Source organism: Urocitellus parryii, chromosome 2 (assembly GCF_045843805.1).
Source record: "Urocitellus parryii isolate mUroPar1 chromosome 2, mUroPar1.hap1, whole genome shotgun sequence".
NCBI classification, from domain to species: domain Eukaryota; kingdom Metazoa; phylum Chordata; class Mammalia; order Rodentia; family Sciuridae; genus Urocitellus; species Urocitellus parryii.
The window spans coordinates 149,114,912-149,137,096 of record NC_135532.1 but is presented as its reverse complement, the minus strand read 5'-3'; the positions used below and the strand labels follow the sequence as shown (position 1 = coordinate 149,137,096).

Genomic DNA, 22,185 nt, shown 5'->3' with positions numbered 1-22,185 from the left:
TTAACGACGATGGGACAGTTTCTTTTTTCTCATCTTCCCTTGAATTGCCATCAGGGCAAAAGAAGACATCCACAGAAATACTCCTGTCACTGTGTAGGCAAGTCCCAAGAAAATGCTGCTACCTCCATTCCATGTCAGTGTGGAAAGGATGACAGATTTTTCTCCTTGGAATTTGGTTACTGGAAAATCTAAGAAGACCCGTTAAGGATCCTTCACAGTACCTTTTGTCTCTACCATTGCACACATAGAATATGTTAGGTTAAATCATATAGAATTGCTGTTTTGTAGGTAAAATAAATGGTTTAATATTCAGTTTCATATGATTCAACATGATCAAGAAGTATTCTGCGTCTTGTTGGAATAAAATTAAGTAAAAACAAGCCTAGCTTCTATATAGTCATAATCTGAATGACTTTTCAGACAGCTGAATAATGGCCAAACGTATTTCACTTACTCTGAGGAATCCAAGGAAGTTAAAGTCATATACAGCAAACCTAAATTTTTATTTATGAATCAAGAGATCCAGGGGAGGTTAAGTTCCTTAATAGGCTAAACTTTGAATTCCTGCTTCAGGAGAAAGGATTTAAGGGGGAGGATTTAAGGGGGAAAAATAAGTAAGATAATAAGATAGATGGCAAAGCATTTTTGATGGGAAAATTAAAGATGGTGCATTTGTTTGGGGAGTGCAAAGGCCAGCATCCCCACTGCTGGGGAGAAAGTGTTTGAAGTGGGTTTGCTATCATTAGCATTTTAATGATGTCATTTTGATTATGTATGTGGCCTGAGGTTTTTAAACATCTGGTGCCTTTTGTAAATGAAACTAATAAACAAACAAAGATTTCTCATAGCAACGGCAGAGGACAGAGGTATTTCCCAGCAAAGCTCTTAAAAGGCCTCAAATCACTTGGCAACATGCTATTTAAAGGCACAAGGAAACATGTTAGGAAACTAGTTCTCTCTTTTCTTCTACATCAGACTTTCTCATTGTCACCAGATTCCTGAGTGCCACCTAAACCCCTCTGCATGCCTGTCTTCTCACTCATTTCCATTTGGTGTGGGGAGGGGTCCCTCTCTCACATAGAGAACATCATATTTTCTATTAGTAGTGGCTATTGTCTGCAGCCCAGGCTGGTTTTCTTGCCTTTCAGCCAGACCCCTGGGTTGCTTGGTTAATATTCACAGTAGGGCCACCCCAGGTAGTACAATGGTAGTCCTGAAGCTCAGGATTGAAGGTCTATGGGGAAGACTTGAGAATGATCAGCATTAGACTGAGAATGATGGAAACCAGAGAGAGAGAGGAGGAACAGTGGTGTCCCTTGTTTGGAACATGGCCTTCCTGCCTCACCTCCCAGCTCCAACTCACAATGCATTATGCGGGCAGCAGTGCCTCCCCCACCTCCAACTTCTTGAATGCAGTTATAACTACTTTACTGGTAAGGCAGTCACAAGTTAGGATCAGGGGTCCAACTTGAGAGGCAATTGTCAAGCAACTTCCTATCTCACTTAAATTTTTTTGAGGCAGAAAAGGGTTTTGCTGACATTTCCCTTAAAAGGTAATTTTCTACGATTTACTCTTTTTAAAATTTATTTTTTGTTTGTTCTCTTGCTCCACAAGAGAGGCCATTTGTGGCTTTTATGTACATAGAATAGAATTAGAGACCCTGCTAAAGGAACTGGCTAAAGGCAAATGACTACAAAAGGAGGCAAAAAGCTAGGAGGCAGAGATGTTGTCACATTAGTAGGGACATTTCTGAAGCCACCACTCCCCTGTCAGAGATATTCATATACTTGCTGTAGGAGAGAAGAAGAAAATATGTAGTAGGAAACTGGAGCCTGCGCAGTCATTCATGGTTTATGTTTCCTCTAAAATTTCTCATTCAACCTCCTTGGGAGGTGAACAATTGTGTGCTAAGGAACTTCTAGTCTGCGTGGGGTCCCACCAAACAACTTGCTACTAACTCTGATATGCTACAAGATGTACCCATGCCTGTTTGGGCTGAAGCTTCAAAGCTGTGCACAAGCCCAGGAAAGATTCTACTTCCAAGAGAATTTTTTTTTCCCCTCAGAGAGCGTCGTAAAGAGAATTTAAAATTAACTCTGAAGATTAGAGTTAGTATAAATTATGTTTAAATATATAACCTCTTAAAGACAGTGTTTGGTGCCATTTTAAAGTTAAAACCTTTTTGTTTTTAAATTAAGAGTTATGCTGGGCATGCACGTCTGTAATCCCAAAGAGGAGGCTGAGGCAGGAGGAGGATGGTGAGTTCAAAGCCGGCCTCAGCAACTTAGCAAGGTCCTCAGCAATTTAGTGAGACCCTGACTTTAAAGATATATTTAAAAAGAGCTGTGGATGTGGCTCAGTGGTTAAGCAACTCTGGATTCAATCCACAGTACAGGAAAAAAAAAGAGTTACATTTGTATTTTTAAATTAAGTGGAAAAATTCTTGATCTCTATTAAGGCATATGTCTCCTAACTTGGACCATATGTCTATTACAAAGGCACCAACTCCCACTTGCTGGCTCAGCACCTAAGGGAGGGACAAACACAGCATCTTCAGTGCAGAGCTCATAACCTGCCCAGTGTGGCTGGATTAACTGGACTTGCTCCTTGAGTCCAGGGTGCCCTTGGGCTCTGATACTTTTGCCTAGAATAAAATACTCTCAGTCGCTACTTTTTTTTTTTTTTTTTTGTACCAGGGATTGAACTCAGGAACACTGCATCACTGAGCTACATCCCAAGCCCTATTTTATGTTTTTATTTAGAGACAGGGTCTTACTGAGTTGCTTAGTGCCTCTTTTGCTGAGGCTGGCTTTGAACTTGAAATCCTCCTGTCTCAGCCTCCCAAGTCACTGTGATTACAGGTGTGTGCCACCGTTCTGGCTCTATTATTTTTAGTCTATATCTCAAATTTGATTCTTATCAAAACTGTATCTCTTTACTTTCAGAATCCTCCATATCATCCCATCCTATAGGCACTGTTATTTAGTCTTTCTTTTCTTAGAGAACAAAATGCTTTGTCCCTAAGAACTTTTGTTATTCATGCTTATATGGACTTCTTTACCTGATACTGCTATTAACTCTTAGTCCTTAAAAAAAAGTACAAAATTTAAGTTAACAGTTGAAGTTGGAGATATGTACCCCAAAATATGCCTCTTTAACCTATTATTTTGAAGACACTTGAAAAACAGCAAGTAAAAGAAGGGTACTCCAACCTCCAATTTCTTCCTGAAAACAGAGATAAAACTTGCATGTGAAAGGTGCCCTCCCTGGGCTGGGGTTGTGGCTCAGAGGTAGAGCACTTGCCTCCCATGCATGAGGCACTGGGTTCAATTCTCAGCACCACATAACAATAAATAAATAAATGAAAATATTGTGTCCACTTATAACTAAAAAATAAATATTAAAAAGATGCCCTTACCTAATGTTATTTTGTAATATTTAAATGTTAATGTAACAATGTATATGATAACTTCGTCATGCTTTACATTGGTCATATTAAATATTAATAAAATCAAGTGATTTTATGCTTGTTGAAAAACAAAACAGAAGAAGAAAGATGCCCTTCCTACAACAGGAGAGAAGAAATGTTTTTATCACTAAAGACTGGGAGCTGAGGGTAAGGGGCATCTGTATAAACAAACTTGGTTAAACTAACCCTTATTTTTCTAATTACTCCTCCACAATTGCCACTCTTTTCAACCTAGTACATGCACACTTAGTCACTTCTTTGGGTCTTGTTTTACCTGAAAATGTTCCTACATCTGTGCAGATAAATTTTGGGTGTTTTTTTCTCCTGTTAATGTCTTATGTCAGTCCTAGATGAAGACCCTAGAGGAGTAGGGGACAGTATTTCCTCCACTCCACACTATTATCTATAAGAGAGAAATGCACTTTTTTTCTTTTGGTGAATAAATTTGGAGAATACCAAAGTATAAAATGAAAGAATTCAACAACCAGTAGCCAGATTTTCCTTCATCTTCAGAAAGAAAAGTGGTATAAAAGGATACTATAGGATATGTCAAAAGTATAATTACCAGCAGGTAAGCCATCAGAAAAATATTTTACTCGATAGAGCCGACGGTATAGTTTCTTGAAGGTAGGAAAGGCAGCAGTCCGCATCCACACAATGAAGTCATCATTGAGGAAACCATTGTTTCCTGGATCACTTGTGTCCAGCTCATAGATGGGCTCCTGCCAGTATGGGGGCTTTTCAGTTCCTGAGGGAGGAAAACAAGGGGAATGGTAGAGAAAAATCACCTATCTATCTCCTCACTTTTCCCTAGGATGTAGAGAATGAAAGAACTTCATTCATGAGAAAAGAGAAATAGAAATCAGACTTTTAAGAGAGAGAGAGAGAGAGAGAGAGAGAGAGAGAGAGAGAGAGAGAAAGAGAGAGAGAGAGTGTGAGAAAGCTATCTGAATATGCAACAATTAAAAGTAATGGCCTTAAGGATTTTAAGGAAATACTCATGATAATTTCATAGGGATAAAAAAAGTGCAGAATATAAAAATATATACATATTATGCCTTAACTACATTACACAAGTATAAAACCTTGAAAAATAGGTAGAACAAAATGATATTGTCTTCAGTAGTATCATCATGGAAAATATAATTTTTATGTTTTATTTTTTTATTTACTTATTTATTTTTGGAAATATAGTTTAAAACTTTTTTTTGGTTGTAGTTGGACACAACACTTCATTTTATTTATATATTTTTTTGTGGTGGTGAGGATCGAAACCAGGGCCTTGCATGTACTAGGCGAGCGCTCTACTGCTGAGCCACAACCTCAGCCCAGGAAATATATTTTTAAAAAACATTTCACAAGTAATCTGAAGACAGCAAATTAAAACAAGACACTATTTCCATCCAAAAATTGGTTAATATTTAAAGAAAAAAGTGACAGGCATTGAGGAGGCTGTGGAACGGAGACTCTTATTTGAAGCAGGCATGTGGATTACCATCTTTGATATTGCAATCTAAAAATATACATGAAAAGCTTTATTATTTTGCATATTTTTTTTGGTGCAGAAATTCTGCTTCTAGAAATGTGTTCTAAGGAAATAGCCATGAAAGTGCAGGAAGATTGGTTCACATAAATGTTCACCCCAGCACTGCTCCTGAAAGCTCAAAGCTGATAGATAAGGTGGAAGAATTAGAAAGTGGGTGGAGGTGGAGAGGCCAGGAATTGCAAGCCTCATCCCGCCAGGAAGCGAGGATGCTGGAGGAATGTTGGAAGCTGTGGGTGGAAGGCAGTGCCAGGAGACACGTTTGACTGCACTCTTATTCTCACACTTCCCACTCCACAACTGGGGTCATGTCTTTCTTCCACTCTGCAGAGAACTCTTGAGAACAGCCTCATCTTCCTCCGCTTTTCCATTACCAGTTAGGCCAGTGCCTGACATATATAGTAGGTGTTCAATAAATGCTTGAAAAAAGGAGGAATGATTCCAACTAAATCTGACAGAAGTTGGTAATAAAAACCACACTGGATTTTAAAGAGTTAGTCAATTAGGGTAGATTTTTTTTACTTCCATAAAACTGGCTCTACTTGTAGGATGTGCACATGGTAAAAAGGAGCCACTCTTTCTCAACTCTGACTTCTGACTAAAGTATTTCCTACTTAAAAAAAAAAAATCCAGAATTACTGTGGCGTATGCCTGTAATACCAGTGGCTCAGGAGATTGAGGCAGGAGAATCCCAAAGCCAGCCTCAGCAACTTAGTGAAGCCTTAAGCAACTCAATGAGACCCTGTCTCTAAATAAATTAATTAACAAACAAACAACAAAACCAAGAAAGAGCTAGGGATGTGGCTTAGTGGTTAAGCACCCTGGGTTAAATCCCTCCAAAAAGAAATCCAGAGTTTTTTTTTGAAGCATGGGCTATGGTATTTATAAAAGCATATGCTAAATTTGGTTGGATTAATCTGCTGAAGTATGTTTGTATACAATTTTACTTCCTCTGGAAATAATCCTTTGCTGGAGAATCTTCCTTTGTAAACACCGTGGAGCCTGCCTATCTTGCCCCTTCCCAAGACTTCAATCTCTTTTGCTAGAAAAAATTTTGTTCAAAGTTGAAATTGTCTTTGGTGCCTACACTGTGAACCTCACCTTCTTTCTACTTTGGCTTGAGATTATGACCTAAGGCAGAATGTCCTGTGGGCTACTAATGTTAGAAGCACCCAGTTCAAAGGGCTGGACATGGTGGTACATGCCTGTAATCCTAGTAATTCTAGAAGCTGAGGCAAGAGGATCGAAAGTTTGAAGTGGCCTGAGCAATTTAGAGAGACCATATCTCAATATTTTAAAAAGGGCTGGTGATGTAGCTCAGAGGTAGAATACCCCTGGGTTCAATCCCCAGGACCACTGAAAACACAAAAAGCAGGTTCAAAGGTGCTTTCTCCTATAAACTCCCAATCCCAATCCTACACCATCCCATGCATCCAGAGTATAAGTAAGAAACACGGTTTAAGAGATACAAACATCCTTCTTTTTCAAGTTCCCTGGGTCATTTGTATTCATCTATTCATTCAACAATAAACATTTCTTGATTACTCACTGTGTATCAAGCACCAGAGATACAAACCTGCATAAAACCCATCTCCTCCCTCCAGGAATTCATAGACAGGTATGCAAAAAGAAGGGTACAATGTGGTGAGTGACTCTTACAATAAAAGCAAGAACAAAGTGCAGCAGGAGTTGAGAGAAAGCCAAGGACCCTTTGTGTTATAGGCCTATGGTTATGTGGTAAGACAAAACAACAGAATGTTGCCAAGTTCCTTTCAAAAACTAGTAACTGAATTATAGACACAGTGACCACACATGCTAGTTTGCTGAGGACAGTCTCAGTTTATGTCTGTTTTCCCATCTGATTTAGCATGTACTACAGATAAACAGTGTACATACAATTTCATCCCACCAGTTCTCAGGCATGGTCTTTACTGTGTAAACTGCCCATATGCAACGAATGGTCTACTTACTAACTTGTGATTGTAAGTGAAAGATGAGCAGGAACACTTTCAGTCAAAATCTAATATAAGCTATCCCTGTGACCTCTGCCAGCTGTTTCACATTCCAGCCAGCTAGCCCATAGTTTCTGTTTTGGCCTGTGAGTTGTGTGAAGCTGCCAGAGTGCAAATCAGTGGGGTCAGTGGAAAACGTGGGAAATTATAGGTTCAGTTATGTGCATATGATGTATGTGTGGGAAATAGATGGCAAGCACTCCTGCTGAGAGGAGTTTGAACTCTCTTGCAAAAGTGTTTTTTCTATTTATTTTATGGTGTAATTGTACAACTATTATATTGTTTGATGTCATTTTTTATTTGTTAATAAACCCTTTTAGCTGCAAAGAGCTAAAAAGTGGGATGTATGTCTTTAATGTGAAAATGAGTAGTTTCTTAAGGAAGTTGATGAATATACCCACACCATATGAAAATCTAAAGAGATAAATCTGCTGAAGAACATCAGAATTTGCTTCAAAAGATTGTTGCTTTCTTTTAAAACATTATATCCAAAGACAATGGTTTATTTATGTATCACTGTGAGCATGACTTTTTATTAACATCAGATGGATTTCTTTCAGTTTCATTTTTCTATTACAGATAGTTTTTGTAACCAAAGAAAAGCTTTTAATGTGTTGACTCCATTAGCACAAGAGGAACTTTGTAAAGAGTTAAATGAGGCCATTTTTATGTGAATGTCCTCACATAAAAATCAGGTAAATTACCTATAATAGTTTGATGGGGGAGTGGTTAATTCCTCATAGAATCAAAGCCAAGTTCTTATAAGTTCAATCATTGAAGATGAAACCACCAACATTATTGTAAATGTTACTATAAACTCAGCTAAAAGCTTCAAGAGTCAAGTTTAAATTGGTTTGTAGTGACATAATAGAATGTAGTTTTGTAATGATGTAAGTAAAGATAATACTTTTGGTAAATTGAGAAATCAACATAGAAAAAAAATGTACTTAAAATTGGTCATTGTGCCCAACAATATGCTGCCTACAGGAGACGCATCTGATAGGAAAAGATATTCATAGACTGAAGGTGAAAGGGTGGGAAAAATCATACCACTCATATGGACTGCGGAAACAAGCAGGAGTGTCCATACTCATATCTAATAAAATAGATTTCAAGCCAAAGTTAATCAAAAGGGATAAAGAAGGACACTTCATACTGCTCAAGGGAACCATACACCAACAAGACATAACAATCATAAATATATATGCCCCAAACAACGGTGCTGCTATGTTCATCAAGCAAACGCTCCTCAAGTTCAAGAGTCTAATAGACCACCATACAATAATCATGGGAGACTTTAATACACCTCTCTCACCACTGGACAGATCTTCCAAACAAAAGTTAAATAAGGAAACTATAGAACTCAATAACATAATTAATAACCTAGACTTAATTGACATATATAGACTATACCACCCAACATCAAGTAATTACACTTTTTTCTCAGCAGCACATGGAACCTTCTCAAAAATAGACCATATATTATGTCACAGGGCAACTCTTAGACAATATAAAGGGGTAGAGATAATACCATGCATCTTATCTGATCATAATGGAATGAAACTGAAAATCAATGATAAAAGAAGGAAGGAAAAATCAAGCATCACCTGGAGAATGAACAATAGGTTGCTTAATGATCAATGGGTTCTAGAAGACATTAAGGAGGAAATTAAAAACTTCCTAGAGTCAAATGAAAACACAGACACAACATATCGGAATCTATGGGACACATTGAAAGCAGTTCTAAGAGGAAAATTCATTGCTTGGAGTTCATTCCTCAAAAAAAGAAAAAACCAACAAATAAATGATCTCATACTTCATCTCAAAATCCTAGAAAAAGAAGAGCAAAACAACAGCAAAAGAAGTAGAAGGCAAGAAATAATTAAAATCAGAGCTGAAATTAATGAAATTGAAACAAAAGAAACAATTGAAAAAATCGACAAAACTAAAAGTTGGTTCTTTGAAAAAATAAATAAAATTGACAGACCCTTAGCCATGCTAACGAAGAGAAGAAGAGAGAGAACCCAAATTACTAGCATACGGGATGAAAAAGGCAATATCACAACAGACACTTCAGAAATACAGATGATAATCAGAAATTATTTTGAATCCTTATACTCAAATAAAATAGAAGATAGTGAAGGCATAGATAAATTCCTTAAGTCTTATGATCTGCCCAGATTGAGTCAGGAGGATATAGACAACCTAAACAGACCAATAACAATAGAGGAAATAGAAGAAACCATCAAAAGATTACCAACTAAGAAAAGCCCAGGACCGGATGGGTATACAGCAGAGTTTTACAAAACCTTTAAAGAGGAACTAACACCAATACTTTTCAAGCTATTTCAGGAAATAGAAAAAGAGGGAGAACTTCCAAATTCATTCTACGAGGCCAACATCACCCTGATTCCGAAACCAGACAAAGACACTTCAAAGAAAGAAAACTACAGACCAATATCTCTAATGAACCTTGACGCAAAAATCCTCAATAAAATTCTGGCGAATCGGATTCAAATACATATCAAAAAAATTATACACCATGATCAAGTAGGATTCATCCCTGGGAGGCAAGGCTGGTTCAATATACAGAAATCAATAAATGTTATTCACCACATCAATAGACTTAAAAATAAGAACCATATGATCATCTCGATAGATGCAGAAAAAGCATTCGACAAAGTACAGCATCCCTTTATGTTCAAAACTCTAGAAAAATTAGGGATAACTGGATCATACCTCAACATTATAAAAGCCATCTATGATAAGCCACAGGCCAGCATCACTCTGAATGGAGAAAAATTGAAGGCATTCCCACTAAGATCAGGTACAAGACAGGGATGCCCTCTCTCACCACTTCTGTTCAACATAGTCCTCGAAACACTGGCCAGAGCAATTAGACAGACGAAAGAAATTAAAGGCATAAAAATAGGAAAAGAAGAACTTAAATTATCACTGTTTGCAGATGATATGATTCTATACCTAGCAGACCCAAAAGGGTCTACAAAGAAGCTATTAGAGCTAATAAATGAATTCAGCAAAGTGGCAGGATATAAGATCAACACGCATAAATCAAAGGCATTCCTGTATATCAGCGACAAACCCTCTGAAACGGAAATGAGGACAACTACTCCATTCACAATATCCCCCCAAAAAATAAAATACTTGGGAATCAACCTAACAAAAGAGGTGAAAGATTTATAAATGAAAATTACAGAACCCTAAAGAAAGATATAGAAGAAGACCTTAGAAGATGGAAAAATATACCCTGCTCATGGATAGGCAGAACTAACATCATCAAAATGGCAATATTACCAAAAGTTCTCTATAAGTTCAATGCAATGCCAATCAAAATCCCAACAGCATTTCTTGCAGAAATAGAAAAGAGAATCATGAAATTCATATGGAATAATAAAAGACCCAGAATAGCAAAAACAATGCTAAGCAGGAAGTGTGAATCAGGCGGTATAGCGATATCAGACTTCAAACTATACTACAGAGCAATAGTAACAAAAACAGCATGGTACTGGTACCAAAACAGGTGGGTGGACCAATGGTACAGAATAGAGGATACAGTAACCAACCACAAAACTACAACTATCTTATATTTGATAAAGGGGCTAAAAGCATGCAATGGAGGAAGGATAGCATCTTCAACAAATGGTGCTGGGAAAACTGGAAATCCATTTGCATCAAAATGAATCTGAATCCCTATCTCTTGCCATCCACAAAAGTTAACTCAAAATGGATCAAGGAGCTTGATATTAAATCAGAGACACGGCATCTGATAGAAGAAAAAGTTGGTTATGATCTACATACTGTGGGATCAGGCTCCAAATTCCTCAATAGGACACCCATAGCGCTAGAGTTAACAAATAGAATCAACAAATGGGACTTACTCAAACTAAAAAGTTTTTTCTCAGCAAAAGAAACAATAAGAGAGAGAAACAGGGAGCCTACATCCTGGGAACAAATCTTTACTCCACACACTTCAGATAGAGCCCTAATAACCAGAATATACAAAGAACTCAAAAAATTAGACAATAAGATAACAAATAACCCAATCAATAAATGGGCCAAGGACCTGAACAGACACTTCTCAGAGGAGGACATACAATCAATCAATAAGTACATGAAAAAATGCTCACCATCACTAACAGTCAGAGAAATGCAAATCAAAACTACCCTAAGATACCATCTCACTCCAGTAAGATTGGCAGCCATTAGGAAGTCAGACAACAATAAGTGCTGGAGAGGATGCGGGGAAAAGGGCACTCTTGTTCATTGCTGGTGGGACTGCAAATTGGTGCAGCCAATTTGGAAAGCAGTATGGAGATTTCTTGGAAAGCTGGGAATGGAACTACCATTTGACCCAGCTATTCCCCTTCTCGGTCTATTCCCAAAAGACCTAAAAAGAGCATGCTACAGGGACACTGCTACATCGATGTTCATAGCAGCACAATTCACCATAGCAAGATTGTGGAATCAGCCTAGATGCCCTTCAATAGATGAGTGGATAAAAAAAATGTGGCATTTATACACAATGGAGTATTATTCTGCATTAAAAAATGACAAAATCATAGAATTTGGAGGGAAATGGATGGCATTAGAGCAGATTATGCTAAGTGAAGCCAGTCAATCTTTAAAAAACAAATACCAAATGACTCCTTTGATATAAGGGGAGTAAACAAGGACAGGGTAGGGACAAAGAGCTTGAGAAGAAGATGTACATTAAACAGGGATGAGAGGTGGGAGGGAAAGGGAGTGAGAAGGGAAATAGCATGGAAATGGAAGGCGATCCTCAGGGTTATACAAAATGACATATAAGAGGAAAGGAGGGGTAAGAGAAGAATAATACAAATGGAAGACATGATTTACAGTAGAAGGGGTAGAGAGAGAAAAGGGGAGGGGAGGGGAGGGGAGGGGAGGGGGGATAGTAGAGAATAGGACAGACAGCAGAATACATCACACACGAGAAAGGCAATATGTCAATCAATGGAAGGGTAACTGATGTGATACAGCAATCTGTATACGGGGTAAAATTGGGAGTTCATAACCCACCTGAATCAAACTGTGAAATATGATGTATTAAGAACTATGTAATGTTTTGAACGACCAACAATAAATAAAAAAAAAATAAATGAGAAAAAAAATTGGTCATTGTGTATATATAATTAACAATTGTATCCTAGCAAGCTACAATATCTCATTAATCAAAACAAGAGCTGAAGTTGTACAAATTTAATTATTTTGTATATTTACTAAGAGACTGAACTGCAAAATTTTTATATTGACACGTTAAATTAAACATATTTCAGCATGATACCACTTACAGTACCATGGATAAGAATTTTAGAAATATTTGAACTTTTAAGGAATGTTTTTGTATATCAGATAGTGTGTCCTACAATGATCTTGAATTTTTTTCTGTAAATGAATCCTCTAATTTTGGTTGCATTTTGCTCAAAATAGTTAAAAAAAATTTTGAAGTGTCTGAAATATTAAATATCAAAAAGCTTAAATTTCTGAGGATTTAATGAACTATAATTATTAAAAACCAAGCTTGCAAGTAAGATTGAATTCTAACTTTGTTAAAGCAAACAAATAATTTTTAAATTCTATAACTATGCTTTAGAACATCTTGATTTATGTGAAGACTTCTTAAAATATTTTTTTTTAGTTGTAGATGGACACAGTATCTTTATTTATTTATTTTTATGTGGTGCTGAGTATCAAACCCAGTGCCCCATACATGCTAGGCAAGTGCTCTACTACTGAGCCACAACCACAGCCCCATGTGAAGACTTTTGATAGCCCTGGACTGGATAAAATTTTCTGTACTAGATAAAATGATACTGAGAATGTCTAAGATTTATAGCATTTAGATTTAGTAATACATTCAAAAGAATCAAAAGTAGAAAAAAAGACTATATGAAGTAAAAACAACAACCATTATTGATAAAAATATTTTGATTGAAATACTAGAATATTCTACTGAAAAGAAATTGAAATTGAGAATTTCCTCCATTTAGCCAAATTGTCTGTATCTTGTCACCTATAGAGTATTTTCTCAATAAAACAGATTAGAGTCAAAAGAGAAGAATCAGTTACAGGCATTAACAATTTCAAATTGATTAACTAAAAAATTCAAATTTAAAAATATTTGAAAATTTTTGTGAAAGAATTAAAACTAGAGGCTGGGGTTGTGGCTCAGGGGTAGAATGTTCACCTGGCATGAGCGAGGCCCTGGGTTCGATCCTTAGCACCACATAAAAGTAAATTAAAAAAATGTATTATGTTCAACTACAACTAAAAAAATTAAATGTTAAAAAAGAATTAAAACTAAGGCTACAGTAAAAATAATAAGTTCATTAAAAATATATGGACATATATAAAGACAGATATTGTTGGCCAAGAAATTGTGAAATTATATCCAGAATAAATAAGGTGAATGTGTATCCTGAATAAACATCCTACTTTTGTTATCTTGTAATATTTAGATAATAACTAAAGTAATTTTTCCAAAAGTTGTTTTATTGTACACTTGTACGTTATTTTGATTTTTGAAGCAACTGCATTTTTGAAAGTAGATTTTAGTACAATTATTTTATAGGTCTATGAATGTTATGTCAATTTATTGATCAGTAAAGGAAAACTCCAAATAGGTATATAGCTAGTTATTCTAGTGCCCCCTTTTACTCTCAAAAGTGCATCAATTTGGATGATAAATTATATGATCATCCTGAATACAGTTGAAGTAGCAAGTTTCTTAAAACATCGCCTTTCTCTTGATGATAAATTGGGAGGAAATAGAACCAGTCATTTCATGTTTCTGGTTGGTACATGAAGGAGATGCACACAGTAGGGAGAGTTAAAGTGAAAAGGAGTCAACAAAGAAATAGATAAGAAGGACTCATAAACATCTCTCCACACATTCAAAACAAGTTTTTATAAAGAGGTTAGAATATTGAACTACTGTGTAGATCTTACCTACAAAATGATCAGAAAGATTTCTGAAACTTGGATTCTGAAATTTGACGTACTTATCTGTCCACCATGTAAGTCCAGTCTTTAGCATTGGAACTTGGATGTGTTCAGATGTCGAACGGGTATATGAAAGGATTATGGTATCTGAAAGGAAATTGCAAGTTGTATCAGAGGTGCATGCTAGTAATTTTGCCACCTTTCAAAATGTAGAACCAAAATGCAGAATAGATGAAAAAAAGGGTTTTTGCAGTCTCAACACTCCTACATGCCATAGATGCTAGAATCACAAGACCATTCTTTTTCCTGCCAAACTTGAGGCAATTATTGAAAAATACTCTTGAGCTCCATCTAACTTGTATTCTCTGACCATTCCTTCAGATTTCTGGCAAGGAAGAATTTATTTGCAAATGAAATACCATACATCGGTGTTCTGGCTTAATCAAGATAATGCATAAAGCATTAAAAAAAAAAAAAAAAACAAGAACAAAAAACCCCTGCCCCTCAGCTGCAAGGATTATGTCCTGGATACTAGGAAGTCATACACTATGGAAAAGGAACATCACAGAGATAGAAAAAAGTCACCTACCATTGAACATGCTGTTGGCAATAGCACCGCAGGGAGCAATGGGGATCTTATTGGAGGTCACTTTGAATGGAGCACAGTCCTCAACATCCTGGATGCAAGATGACACAGCAATGAGAAATGCTTTTGGCAAACTCTTAGAATACGGAAAGAGGGAACATTGGCAACATTGATCAACCTACCCTGTTTTATTGAAACAGACCAGTATTTTGGAATACTATCTGTTTTTCCCAGGCTTCTGGTTCACTTAGACAAGGACATTTTTGTGTTTTGGAGATATGCATGTACCTATGTGGGTATCCAAATGTGTTTCTTTTCTCATTAACAATACATAGCTTACTAAAAGTTCTGTAGGAAGAAACTTAACCTTGTGGCTATGCTATCTATTACATTAAATGCTGGGATACAATTTTTTTTTTTTTTAGGTGTAGATGGACACAACACAATGCCTTTATTTATTTATTTATTTATTTTTTGAGAGAAAGAGAGAGAGACAGAGAGAGAGAATTTTTAAAAAATATTTATTTTTTAGTTTTCGGTGGACACAACATTTTTATCTTTTTTGTATGTAGTGCTGAGGATCGAACCCAACGCCTCCCGCATGCCAGGCGAGCGCTATCGCTTAAGCCACATCCCCAGTCCCAGTACTCTTTCTCAGTAACAGTTATCCTGTATATCCAGCTCCTTAATTCATGCAAAAACAAAATAAGCATTACTGTTTCATTAAACCTTAACTTTTTGGTTAAGTTAACTTTTTAGTTTATTTTTCATCCCCTTTTAGACTAAAAAAATTCCCCTGGTTTAAAAAATAAAAAGAATATTACAAAAAATTAAATAAAGTCTTACCCTTACATCCTTACCCATCAGTTGGTTATGACTTCTGGATAGGACATAGCGATAGAGGTTCTGATAGAAGCCATACAATTTGTAGTACATATAAACATCACCCTGAATGGGAGAAAAGCAAGAAGAAATAGACAGTAGGAGAAATTAACTGGAATGTTAATAAACTTGGACAGAAATTTTTAAGACAAAAAGTACTGAAAAAAAATTAATGGGAATTGAAAGTTTCTTTTTGGAAAATAGAAACCCAAGAAATAATTCTTAACAATCACTACTGGGAAGTCCTGGTCTATAGACATTATTATAATGACTAAATAACCTATTTGTAACGTTTTCATAAGGCCTACTGTTCTCTTGCCTTGAAATATTTTTTTATAATCAGGCTTTGTATTTTCAATATATAAAATTTGTTTTTACAAATATTGTTATTTCCTAGATATACCAGGAAAAACACTTCACTAGGGGTTGTGGTAGGCACCTAAAGTCATATAATTTCAAAGCAAATATATGAAATATTATTCAAAATTGGAGCTACTGAGCATATTTAGGTGTCTGTGCATACTGGGCACATAAAAGCCATGTGACTAGAAGCTGCTTCTTCTTCTTTTTAAAAAAACTTTTTAGTTGTAGATGAACACAATACCTTTATTTTATTTATTTTTATGTGGTACTGAGGATTGAATCCAGTGCCTCAGACATATAGGCAAGTGCTCTATCACTGAGCCACAACCCCAGCCCTGAGACTAGTTGCTTCTTATGTCAGCCTCCGGATGTTTTGCCTTTTTATCCCTAGGATCTAGCACAGTACCTGGCATGTAAAAATTACTCAAGGACACAGATGGAATGACTCACTGATCCAAAAGAAGGCAATCTTTTTGGTACTGGGGATTGAACCCAGGGGTGCTTAACCACTGAGCAACATCCCCAGCCCTTTTTTATATTTTATTTAGAGATAGGGTCTTTTTATATTTTATTTAGAGATAGGGTTCACTAAGTTGCTTAGGCTGGCTTTGAACTCACAATCCTCCTGCCTCAGCCTTCTGAGCTGCTGGAATTACTGGCATGTGCCACTGTACCCAGCTCCCTAGGGACACTTGACCACTGAGCTGCTTACCCAGCTGCTTTTTATTTTTCATTTTGAGATAGGGTCTCACAAAGTTGTGTAGGCTGGTCTTAAAAACTTGAAATCCTCCTTCCTCAGTCTCCTAAATTGCTGGGATTACAGGCATGTACCACCTTACCCAGCTAAGAAGGTGATTTTCATCCTAAAAATAAGTAGCCTTGTTGCCATGAGAGATACCTTTCCATGTGTGCTATTGTAAAAGGCTGTTCAGTCACAGGCTACCATTGTGATTTTACCTTTATGATGACAAACCAAGCCTCTTGAAATCACCAGGCAGAAATAAGACAGATTTTACTAACACCACACATGGAAGTGTCCAATGTAGTTGTTTATAATTAATATACCACATACCTTCAAAATAATGAAGGCATGTTATCTCAAAATAAAAAGGCTTACCTTTATTAAGTATATCTTCTTGATATGTAGATATATAGATATATAGATCTTCTCTCTTGGAAGAGCCTACCTCAGTATCCCTGCTGTGCTTAGCCCCTGATTTGTGGGACCCTGGGGAGCATGGCCTTCATGCAAACACTTGATTTCAGGGCACAGGAGTTGAGATCATCCCTATCACTTTCTGCAGTAGATCTGAGAAGAGCTTTCTTCATGTCCTCCTGACTTAATCAAATGAAAAATGCATTTCCTTCAACTCCTCAAAGGTATCTCAAGGCCCTATTCTGTCCTCTGTATCCCTCAACTGCACCAAGCTCCCATTGACCTGGTCCCCCTCCTCCTCTTCATTGATGGCTCTCTACATGCGATGGATCTTACTCCTGACAGGTTTTCTCTTGAGTTTCCCGCTGAACATTCCACCCCAAGGAGGTGCTGTTCCTACCTCACACCCAGGTGGTTCCAAACCTAAACCATCATCATCTCCTGAAAGCCCTCCTCACCTCTGCCCCTTCCCCCTTTCTCCTCTATTTCCTAACTTTTCTCCTTCCCTAGGGTCAGACCCATCTTGTGGTCTGGCAGCTTTCTCAGCCCCCAGCTCCCTTCTCATTTCCCTCTCAGGCATCCCTCCATTAAGTCTCTTGTGAGTCTCATTTTGTCTTGTTTTTTTCTTCTCAGAGGACCTGGACTGATAAATATGACTTTACTCAGCAGGAACTTCTCAATATTTCTTTGCCATTTCTTACAGTTCCTGACAATCAGGCCAAGAGTCTCTTTGGGATTAGGCAGTTACATATGGGGAATATCTCAGGGTGGGGAGCTCCCAAGGAAGTCTCACTGACATTTGCTTACTATGTGACCTTGGCCAAGTCACCTAACCTCCCAGCCCATTAATTTTCTCATTACAAAATGAGTGGTTGAATTCAATGATCTCTAGTTACCTCCTGTGCTGACATTTGAAATAAAAACTATTTGATTGATTTTAAGAATCATGTTATAAAGTTGGGAAGGTAAAGAACTTAAAACTTAAAAATGAAGAAACAAAGGAGAATAATAATACAAGGGGTGGGGGAGGGGTGATAAACTCAAGATTTGTCACCCTCACCCTGCCTTATTTTCTTTTTTAAATACTTTTTTTTTTTTTTAGTTTTGTTTAACCATTTGATGGAAATTGTCAACTTACGGAGGAGAGTTCAATAGAAGTATAACAGCACAAGGTCAACTAAACTCTTCAATTTCACTAACCTTCATAGTCTTTTGAAGGTTGAAGGGAATGGAGCAGGTGCATTGTTTGTCAAAATTTAAGGCATTTTCCCGAATTTTAGCACAATCTTCACAAATGTTTGTGTAATTAATCTGTCAGGCAGGAAAAAGAACAATTATTAATTTAAAAATTACACGAGTTCTGATCAAGTCCCAAGTACACCAAAGTCTTCAACTTGTCTGGGCATGGAGCCTTCAACTTGACTGATGGGCATCAGGTGTTGTGCAGGGCAAGTGTTCCAGGGTGTTTCACGGGGAGTGGGTCTTAGTGCAGCCTTTCATTTGAGGACCTGGCAGCATTTGGTCACTTGCCTGGAGTTCAGTATTTCTGTTGCATTCTCATGCGTCCTGTTGGGACGAAGCCTTGCCTCTTGATCATAAAGAAGTGTCAGTAGGAAGGTATTAGTCAGTGACTCATGAAAACTGGGCTTATAGTCTGAGTCTAATCACCTTTTGAGGAAGTTGCTTCACTGTTTTGCCATTTTATTGTATGAAAAACATTCATATCTATACTTGTATGAAGATGTGAGGAAAAAAAAGAATAGTGTTACCTTAGATTGGGTAGAGAGAAGTGCTGGGAGGGGAGAGGAGGGGATGGGGGGAAGGGAAAGATAGTGGAATGAAATAGACATTATTATTGCTGTGTTTATATACGTGACTGTATGACCAATGTGATTCTGCAACCTGTACGCTAAGAAAAATGAGAAATTATATCCCATTTGATTCAAATGTATGATATGTCAAGGTCATTGTACTGTCATGTGTAACTAATTAAAACTAAAAATTAAAAAGAAACCACATTCATATCAATGGATTATTTAAAATGGCATACAGAGGAAATTACCCCGAATGACCAAACACAGAGAAAGAAGTGTTCCAAGTATGATTATTGATTTATGTGGAATAAATCTAGTTTAAAAATGGTATTGCATTCTGCTTGTTTCTTTATTTCTAAGTTTTATGAGTCAATATGTATTGTATACATGTACTAAACTATCACATTGTATTCAATAAATATGTATAATATTTACATGTTAATTAAGAAACTAAAATAAAAATGCACTTTTTTTTTTTTAAAGCTGAAGGCCCATATCTTTGGCTCTTGCTCTCTATCAGTGCAATTCATGGATCCTTGGTATTGGCACTCCTCTTGCATCTATTAGTGGCATGCCTGCTCCTATGCCAGTGTAAAAAGCAACTGACTCTGCCAGGCCCTTGCACACAATATGGCTGAGCTGACCAGCTTGAGGGCAACTGTCGTTAATAGGTAAAAGGGACAAATAAAGCAACCACATGGGCTCTATCGCTATCTGTACTGGTGAGCTGAAAGAGGGATGTTGCAATCTCATCTAGGTCCCTGTTGAGGCACCATATTCTTTAACTAATAATTCCCATTTATAGTCCCAAAGCTGAAAATTCCTGGAAACTGCATTTAAAATGTGAGATGGAGGGGGCTGAGGTTGTAGCTCAGTACTAGAGCACTTGTCTAGCACATGAGAGGCACTGGATTCAAGCCTCAGCACCACATAAACTAACTAAATAAATAAAAGGTATTGTATCCACCTATAACTTGCAAGAAAAAAAAAAGTAAGAGGGCCCAAGTGTGGTGGTGCACAGCTATAAGTCCAGGGGCTCGGGAGATTGAGGCAGAAAGATTGTAAGTTCAAAGCCATCCTCATCAACTTAGCAAGGCCCCAAGCAACTCTGTCTCTAAATAAAATATAATAAAGGGATAGGGATGTGGCTCAGTGCTTAAGTACTCCTAGTTCAATCCCCAGTATGTATAACTAACTAACTAACTAAATAAATAAAAGTAAGCCAGGACAAACCTCTATTTCCTGAACTTTCCATGCAGACAATAAAAGGATGATACCTATGCAAAAGCAGAATGCTCCTGTGGCAAAAAATATAGTGAAGATTGCCTGGTTTGAGAAGTGGAGCCGGTGGGCAGGCAGCTTTTGTTGCTTTATGGCTGAGTTCTCTGGCATTCTGGAGAGGTGATGTTGGAATTCCTTCTCCATGTTGGTCCTGTAGGAGACTAGACACACTTCTGGGACATTTAGAACATTCCTACTCATAGTAATACCACATAGTGTTAATGTTACAGGAAGAATTACATGAACCCTTCCTTTGCAGTATCTTTTCTACTTCCTGGACTTATTCTTTAACCAGATCTGATATTCATCAGGAGCACAGCTCTCTTCATTCAGCTATTGCTAGGTATATTTTACCCAGGCTCAGAAAGACTTGTTGTGCTAAATGCCATACCTAGAAGGGATAATCCACAGCAAGGTCTATAGAAATCAACATCGGGCAACAAACACACAGATGTAGTCACTATAGGCTATTTCTGGAATTTGGTGACTAATTCAAGGCAAGCCCTTCCTGAAATGGGAAAAACAAATTTATCTTTAAGAACTTGCTCAGATCCTGGGATACATAAAGATAAATTAGGGCTGTCATTTTTTTTTTCAAAATCTGGCTATCACCTAATGTAAGTATAAACTGAGTTGGAAAAATGCTCTCAGATAGCTAACTTTGCTATTTGTGACAATGAGGAAGGGAGAAGCATACAAGGAATTGTAGAACACAGATGTTTAATTTCAGCAGATTCCTTTTTTTTTTTTCATTCGTAAGAAAAAATCCCATAGAAAATGCAGATTAAAACATCTCTTTCTAATTTCTCCCAAGTGCATTATTTGGAGTAGCCCGGATAAGGTAAGGGAAAGATCATCAATTAAATGTTCAACAATGGTGTATGGTATTAGGCCTGGTTGGTTTTTGTTTTTTCCCCCACTTACTAGAAATCCACTAACATTTTCATTAGGCTGTTAACAATAGTTAATTATTTAGAAACTTGCATTAAGAATGCAGAATTAGGTTAGGATTTTTAAAATTAAGCAGTATGTACATTTCTAATCTTCCCTTTTTATTAATACTAGGCAGAGATGCCATGGTGGACTGTTTTTGTGTCAAAGAAGGCAATGATTTTGGCAAATGTGCATTTAAAATAATACAAAATAAATGCAAGTACTTATAATAGGAGGTTTCCAATTCAGAGTCAAATCTTCCTCTTTGCAAAATTGCAAAATACCAATGGGAAACTTTCTTGAGACATTTGAATCTGACTTGGAGGTGGTAACTAGCATGGCAGTCCTTGTCAGACAGTTTGTGTGGGAAGATGGAAGCAAATACTTCTAGTTATCATATACTATTGTTTTACTGAGAGAAGAGAGTTAAGAAGTCAAGTTTAGGGCTGGGGATGTGGCTCAAGCGGTAGCGCGCTCGCCTGGCATGCGTGCGGCCCGGGTTCGATCCTCAGCACCACATACCAACAAAGATGTTGTGTCCGCCGAGAACTAAAAAATAAATATTAAAATTCTCTCTCTCTCTCTCTCTCTTTAAAAAAAAAAAAAAAGAAGTCAAGTTTAAAAGGGAATAACAGGCTATGAGATTAGATTATATGTGCAGTGTTGACCTACAAAATATCAGGTTTGTTTGTGTTTAGGTACTTATTTCTGCTTTGGGTGGGAGTATACTACATAGACAATGCTTAGTAACAGGGCCTTCCTGTAATAAATCAATAAAATTGTATTTCTTAGCCTTTTTATAAAACAAAAGAAGAAAGCTAACCAAGATCCCAAACTAAAAGAAGCTTCCCATGTAGTATATTAATTACAGTTCTCCCAAGATACAGAAAAAAATACATTGTATGATTAAATGTATATATACAAAGAATTGCTCACATGATTATAGAGAATCTGCAGAAACTGCAATGTCCCAGTTGAAGTCTGCAGGCCAAAGCCTTATAAGAGTTAGGAAGAGCCAGTGTTTCAGTTAGAAAGTGTCAGGCAGGAGAATTCTCAGACATGGGGGTGGGTCAGCCTTTGGTTCTATTCAGGTCTTCAACTGATGGCATGAGGCCCACTCATGACAGAGGGCGGTCCACCAATTTAAATGTTAATTTCATT

At 37.1% G+C, this 22,185-nt stretch overlaps 1 protein-coding gene across 1 annotated transcript; it reads right to left on the bottom strand.

Moving 5' to 3' along the window:
* Window positions 1–20,235, bottom strand: LOC113192323 (cell cycle control protein 50C-like). Its single transcript, XM_026402440.2, has 7 exons — window positions 20,044–20,235; window positions 18,197–18,307; window positions 15,442–15,543; window positions 14,599–14,686; window positions 14,016–14,156; window positions 4,009–4,218; window positions 1–188 (listed from the first exon to the last, which is right to left on the bottom strand). The coding sequence occupies exons 1-7, from the start codon at window positions 20,233–20,235 to the stop codon at window positions 1–3; spliced, it is 1,032 nt and encodes a 343-aa protein (XP_026258225.2).
* Window positions 20,236–22,185: the final 1,950 nt, after the last annotated feature.